Below are 7112 nucleotides of genomic sequence, written 5' to 3'. Positions count from 1 at the left end.
ACCATAGTGCGCGTGCGTCAAAATCATTGCATTCTATTAGTCCACCACTAGATGGCACTAAATACACCGTCCGTTTATAGAATTAGAAAACATCGTTTGTTTCCATCAGAACTTTGAGTGCAGTCGAAGCATGAGCCAAGGAAGCAATGTTAATAATTTTACCGTTCATCATGTAAATAAACACAGGTGGACAGAAGATGGAGGGTTTTACTGCCACTTGTGGGACACAAGAGTCTGTGGTGCTCCCTTTAGTAAGTCCTCTTGCTGCAGTGTAGAGCTGAAAATCAAATCAACCCTAATGACAATCAATTGCTGCAATTATTTTGTTCAATACAACTTGTTTTATTTCCAAACAGTAAAATACAGAAGTGCAGACATTCGCCAAAAGTGGAGCAGAATGTCCACAAAAAGCATTTTAGCATGTTGCTCAAAATGACTTCCAAACACATTGCATTGAAAAGTTATATTAAGGCTTTCAAGGTTTCAACAAAACCCACAGCTTTTTTTTAGGTTCTGCCATTCTGACACATTTAATAGTTGGTTACATAAATCTGATTAGCGTTTCTCTGACTTGCAACTGATTTGTAATCAACACGTCTTCATAGCAAATGTGAGTTTGCTACAAATCTTCGTTTTCTTATTTCAGTCTGTATCAGACTCCAGACCTACAGTGCAGCTGTTATGAACACACCAAACAGTGTTTGATGACATCATGTGAGAACCATTTGCACAATAATGTCTTCCACTCAACGATGACATAAAATAATGTAGCAGCTTAGAAACAAGTCTGATGTACACGTCAGACCATATCTGGATTCATGTCGTCTTCTCTGCGTCTGCGTGAGGGCGGCTGTGGTTCGTCTTCGCCCGTGTCTTGCTTGTCCCTCTGAGCTTCCACCCAGCTCTGTGGGACAATCATCTTTTTGGGCCCGTGGGGCGGAGGACCCAGCAAAGCCTCTATGTCATCGTAGTTCACCACCTCCCGCTCTAACAGAGCATTGGCCAACTGCAAAGAATCAATTGCAGCAATATTCAAATGTAAACAAAGTACAGGCATGTACAGACTATACAGTACAAAGACAAGAGAGCGCACCAATTTCAGCTTGTCTCTGTTGTCTATCAGCAGCTTCTCTGTATGACGATAGGCACGGGCAATCAACAGCTTAGCCTCCTAAAAGCACAAATACAGTAATATGTTCATAAACTGCATCAAATGACACTACATACCTGGATACAAAAAAAACATTAAGAGCTCTAAAAAAGTCAACAGTCAGCAAAACTGAGGTGATAGAACAGGAATAAATAATCTGGAACCTACGTGGTCCATCTGCTGCTGGAGTCCTTGGCTAAAAGGTCGCCGCCCAATAGCGCCCTGCTCTTCAGTTTCGGGAAAGGACACCTGGCCGACAGTGTTACACATGCCGTACTGCTTCACCATTGAGTAGGCCACGCGGGTCACCTTACGCAGGTCATCCTGAGCTCCTGCAGATGCCAAAGAACACTCGCTTTCAATCAAGATGAGGGTTAAATACAAAAACAAAAACAAAAATCTGTCCCTTATTGTACTATTCTTACAAAGGAAAAGTATACCGTAATTAGAGACAATTTGTTTCAACTGAATAAGTTCGTCCGTGTCTGTTTATATACTGTACAAGTCACACTTGTCTTCGAAATCTGGCTGGTCCTTGTTTTGTTTGTGTTTTATTGATTGATTGTTTTTATCTCCATTTTTCACCTTTCCTCAAGAGGTATTGCCTCTTGTCAGGCCACAGTTTTAAATAAGAATTAGTTCTTAATCTGTCTTGCCTGGCTAAATAAAGGTTAAATTAAAAAAATAACAATCCTGTGACTTATATTCAGCTGCGACTTGTATTAAAATTAGCGCTCAGACTGACATCAAAATGGCCGATCCCTAATCGTGTTTGACTTTTTGTGTATTACCGCCACCTTCTGTCCACTGAGATTATTGCACCAACAGTATTTACAAACCACCAAGACAGTTGAAGTAGAAGTATTAGGAGTCATACATTACTGCCGGTGCTCAGCTTCTTTATAACATGCTAAAGGTGGTTGCAGTAATGCACCAAGAGGAAAGACCAACCACCAAAATAAAGTAGAAGAAGAAATGGAACCATTAGAAAAGGAGTAGACTAATGTTGGCAACAAATGTGTGACATTTAGCTTAGTTTAGCATGCAGCTTCTTTACGCCATAATAAAGATTTAGAAAAGAAAAGGGCGCAAAAAACAACCAGGTTCCAACCATTGGGCACAATGTGACATCGGATTCCAGTTAATTTATTTTATTTTATTTTTTTCTTCAAAAAAAAAAATCTTGCTTCACGATGCCTTTTTGACTGGTGCAACTTACTCCAGACTGACTTGCAGGTCAAAAAATATGGTAGTTACCCTGTGCCTAATTAGTGCAAAAACACTTTTTACATATTGTAAACATTTGCCTCTTTTAATATTTTTTCCAATCATAATTTTCATTTTAATCATTTTTAGTTTTAACCTGTGTTGTTTTTAATGTGCATGCAACTTATTTAATGTATATGTGAGATATTGGAAGGGTTATAGAGTTTCCCCATAGGGACAAGTCAAGAATCTGTTTTGACAGTGTGACTGTTAGAGGAGTGTAGGTCGAGTTTACCTGTTGTAACCTTGTTGAAGACAATGGCTTCTGCAGCCCTCCCTCCCAGAGCCATGCACATGCGCTCAAACAGCTGCTCCTCGGTTAACAGGTACTGGTCACGAGGCAAGATTTGGGCAAATCCCAGGGCCGAATTGGTCCGAGGCGCAATGGACACCTAGACCAAAAATCACACTTGTCTTTTTTTTTTTTTTTTTTTAACACTATAAATGTGCATATACTCTCGTTTTAGATTGGGCCTGCTGAACAACGCAAATAATTCTGTGCTTTGTTACCTTCATGACTGCCTCTGTGTGCTCAAGCAGCCAGCCGACTAACGCATGCCCCGATTCATGGAAGGCAACCACCCTCCGCTCCTCCTTGGAGAGGATCTTACTTTTCTTTACACTTCCTAAAAACACACACATTTGCACAGATCATCATTTATTATCTTTTCCCATGTTACAAGATCAAGTTAGAGGCTACAGTTAAGATGTGAAGAGATGCTGTATAAACAATGGACGGACGGACAAAGGCAAGTTGATTCCACTCTACCTGCTATTACTCTCTCCACTGCATACTCAAAGTTGAACGTGTCGATTGACTTGTGTCCCTCTCTGGCAGCATGCAGGGCAGCTTCGTTACATATGTTGGCAATATCGGCGCCTGTTGACACAATCATAGCAAAGCAGTTATTAACTTAAGAAGTTGCTAGATGCTACGAATATTTTGCATGCATACCGCTAAAGCCAGGAGTGAGCTCAGCTAGGCGCAAGGAGTAGAAATTGGTTGGCTGAGTAAGCTTCAGGATCTTCAGATGCTGCTCAAAGATTTCCATCCTTTCCTGGGGGATTTATTTTATTTTTATTTTAGATTGAGCCTCCAGGATTATTTTGAAGAAGTGTACAACCGGTTACCTGCAAGGTTGGAAGATCGATGAAGATGTGCCGGTCCAATCTGCCAGGTCTCATCAGAGCGTTGTCCAAAATATCTGCTCTGTTTGTGGATGCCAGGACAATCACATGGTCAGTTGTTCCCATCCCTATAGAAGAAAAAAAAAGTTTTAATGGGGAAGTCAACCCCACACATTTTTTAGGACAAGAATTTCACTATGCAGCTCCACTAGTCTGAATGTGTCATTCTGGTTAATATTGTGTGCAGTAAAATCCAGCCATTTTTATCCATCTCATGTTTCAGGGAGCAGCCGTTTTGCCACTTGCTGTCGACCGCAGATGACGTCAATGTTGATCTGGTCTCAGGTGACAACCAATCACAGCGCAGCTTGAGAAAACAGGTGAGCTCTGATTGGTTGTTGCCCGAGCAACATTTATGTCATCTTCAGTCGACAGCAAGTGGCAAAATGGCCACACCCAGCGATAGATAAAAACGGCTGGATTTTACTTCATAACTCATATTCCAGTAACGTAATATTAATCACAATGTCATGTTTAGACAAGTGAGGTCACATATAACATATTATTGTCAAGAAATTTTTAACGTCGACTTCCAACTTGAAGTAATTCCTCTGGCAAGAAAATTGATGGTGACATGCTAATTGGAACCCACCGTCCATCTCAACCAGCAGCTGGTTGAGGGTCTGCTCCTCCTCAGTATTGGAGAAGCCAGACATGTTGGTTGAGCGCTTCTTCCCAACAGCGTCAATCTCATCAATGTAGACAATGCAGGGGGCCCGGCCACGAGCCTCCTTGAACAGGCTCCTCACCCTGGCGGCACCAAGACCTAAAAACATTTGCATTTATTTTAAACAGCTTCCTATTTCAATGCCAACATTATATTTTATATACAGCTATTGACAATGTGTTATATTTTCCTTTTGGCACCAGGTCGTACAGAAAGACAGAAAACAATTTCATTTATTTATTTATTTAGATTTTTTTTTAAGGGCAGCATATGAGCATATATCTAGTGACCCCTAAACATACCTCCAATGACCTCGACAAATTCAGAGCCAGCCATTGCCAGGAATGGGACTTGTGCCTCCGTGGCGACAGCCTTTGCCAGTAGCGTTTTTCCACAGCCTGGGGGTCCAAGCAGCAATGCCCCCTTTGGTACCTTGGCCCCCAGAAGCAGGTATCGATCAGGATTCTGAATAAAAGATTTCCGTTTCATCTGCCAGATAATGGTAGAAAATCACAAATCTTAACAGTGACGCCTCTCACCTTGAGGTAGTCGACAAATTCTTTCACTTCGATCTTTGCCTCGTGCATGCCTGCAACGTCTTTAAAGCTCACACCTTTCCCCGACTTGCCATCCACAATGGTGAATTTGGCCATCTTGAGCTGATTCTGTCTCAGAATTATGACGTGATTTGAACAACGAGTAACAACGCAACTATCAGTTTGACTTTTGATCACTCACAAATGCACTGAAGGCACCCTCTCTGCCACCCATGCCTGACAGACGAAAGATGTACCAAAGAATAGCCATGCCGACTGCCGCCATCCCGAGAGCATACACTACGCTGCAATGAAACGAGAAGAGCCACAAGTATTATACCATCAAAGCTCCCAAACAGTTGTCTTTGAAAAAAAGACAAGGCTCTTACTTTCCAAAGAATCCGGTTCGTTTGTAGGAGACAGGTATCCGGTCCTTTATGTCAATATTCAGCTCCTCCTCAGCAGCCCTCAGCTTCTCCTCAAATTTGTCTATGTTGGCAACTTGCATCCGATACATGAGGGCAAGCCTCTTACCAAAGGAAGATGACATTTGGAAGAATTAGCAATATAAATGCTAAAGTATTTGATTTGGTATTTGTTCATATGGAACAGCGGACAACGTACAGGCCTGCCAAAGATGACTGCCCCTGGGTGAAGGTAGATTTCGACAATGTCACTTTCAGGAACCACCTGGACACGTGATACCTCTCCTTTAGCCAACATCTCATTGACAAAGTCATTCCAAGAGATGTTACCACCGCTGGTGTTTATAGAGTTTAGTAGGCTCATGATGAGCGCTATTATGAAGAGGGTCCGCAGGCGCTCTCTGTACATCTGGTCCTCTTGTTCGCGCCGTTTCTTTTCCTCTGAAAAGAACAATTGTGGAAATAGTGGACTGCTCTGTAGATGAAGAGAAAAAATATATACTGTACTATGCGTGTATTCTAGCACAGTCTTACCTTCATCTTCCTCTGGGCTTTTTCCTTTTGGTTCATTGTTTTTATCTTTTGTTTGTCTGGACTGGGAAGTACTGAAGAAGTTTGTTGCGCCTGGAATAAAATTGTATATTTTTTATTAAATGTTGCTGGATGGAAAAATAATGCACATATTAATGTAGAGGTGAAAAGAATAATTAAACTACCTAATAAATTTATTAAACCCAATGGATTTTTAAGCAGGTTGTTCTTGACTAAATCTCTGCTGATTCCAGCCAGCGCGGGACTCAATGGTCTGTAAAGAATACTCTGAAAGAGAAACATTCAGATGGCGTGAAAACATCTGATCTTGAATGTAGAAATTAGTCATTTTTTTAAGGCTTATTATATTTATGTCCCTTGTTTTAAATATTAAGTTGCAATCACATAATCACTGTTTGTATTTTAGCATTAACAACAAACGGACTCTCCCGAACGTTCTTACCTGGATAAGTTTTCGAGGCTGTCCAGTTATAGTCCTCTCGGACATCGCACAAAGTATCTTTCCTAAAAGCACATTGTTGACATTTCCGCTGATCGTCGCCCTGTTGGCTAATATGTGAGAGTTTAGCCTTGACCACGTACATGCTAAGCCTCTTGTATATTTCGTACAAAGGCGAACACGATGCTGCAACAATGACGCCGCCATAACCTCAACAACTATAAAATTGTTTCAACTACTGAACTGCATTGCTGATGTTTTTATTCAGGTTCACCCGCTGATTTACTAACACCGCTCTAAGCTAGCTTGCGAGTTTCAATGTTATTCAACCGCGTGACGCACTTCCGGGAAATATAACACATTAAAAAAAAAGAACTGAATTCAATTTTAATTTGACAGTAAATTTCGGTTAATAATAACATTATTCGCAGCGCGAGCTTTTGAACTTAGAAGGTTTTGCACTCGTGTTGAATTCAAGCTTAATGTGAAAATGTTGAGTTCAAGAGTATTTTAGCTGCGCACATATTTACGCAGGAGTAGAAAAACTTTATGTCGTTTATCTTCTCTTGTTAAAAAAAACAAACAAGGAACGAATGCTGTTCCTCCAGTCAACAGCACCGTTCGCAATATGTACACCTGCATATAATGTTGAAAAATTCATTCTATTAGTTAAAATACAATATTGCTCAGTTTTCGATGACACAGATATAAGGAAACCATTTAATTAGTTTGTTGTCAGCATTGTGCGTTGAGTGGTTGAGTGTTGATACAATTTAGGTGACACTGCACAGTACTTTATTTGAGTAAATCCAGCAGGGTGCGCTATTCGTCAAGTTACACTTTTCTGATCTTTGTTTGGCGTAACGACACATGGGCGCTAAACTACAGA

General features: G+C 40.9%; 1 protein-coding gene across 1 annotated transcript; it reads right to left on the bottom strand.

The window, feature by feature from the left end:
• Positions 1 to 324: 324 nt before the first annotated feature.
• On the bottom strand, positions 325 to 6590 carry spg7 (SPG7 matrix AAA peptidase subunit, paraplegin). Its single transcript, XM_077519459.1, has 17 exons — positions 6227 to 6590; positions 5949 to 6051; positions 5767 to 5856; positions 5432 to 5673; positions 5197 to 5336; positions 5010 to 5112; positions 4811 to 4936; positions 4574 to 4736; positions 4197 to 4370; positions 3548 to 3672; positions 3372 to 3474; positions 3186 to 3296; positions 2927 to 3042; positions 2652 to 2808; positions 1319 to 1482; positions 1094 to 1171; positions 325 to 1006 (listed from the first exon to the last, which is right to left on the bottom strand). Exons 1-17 carry the CDS (start codon positions 6428 to 6430, stop codon positions 800 to 802), a joined length of 2406 nt encoding a protein of 801 aa, XP_077375585.1. The 5' UTR covers positions 6431 to 6590; the 3' UTR covers positions 325 to 799.
• Between the last annotated feature and the right edge of the window lie 522 nt (positions 6591 to 7112).

This window comes from Festucalex cinctus, chromosome 4 (assembly GCF_051991245.1).
Source record: "Festucalex cinctus isolate MCC-2025b chromosome 4, RoL_Fcin_1.0, whole genome shotgun sequence".
In the NCBI taxonomy this organism is placed as follows: domain Eukaryota; kingdom Metazoa; phylum Chordata; class Actinopteri; order Syngnathiformes; family Syngnathidae; genus Festucalex; species Festucalex cinctus.
Note: the sequence above shows the minus strand (reverse complement) of the source record. Positions and strands in the feature narration are given on the sequence as shown.

Excerpts from the sequence above, each read along its gene's own strand:
- spg7 (XM_077519459.1), bottom strand. The coding sequence starts at position 6,430 with ATGGCGGCGTCATTGTTGCAGCATCGTGTTCGCCTTTGTACGAAATAT. Across the intron at positions 4,937-5,009 it reads AGGGTGCCTTCAGTGCATTT|AATCAGCTCAAGATGGCCAA; the intron begins GTGAGTGATCAA and ends ATTCTGAGACAG. Across the intron at positions 3,673-4,196 it reads GCTGCTGGTTGAGATGGACG|GGATGGGAACAACTGACCAT; the intron begins GTGGGTTCCAAT and ends TTTCTTCTATAG.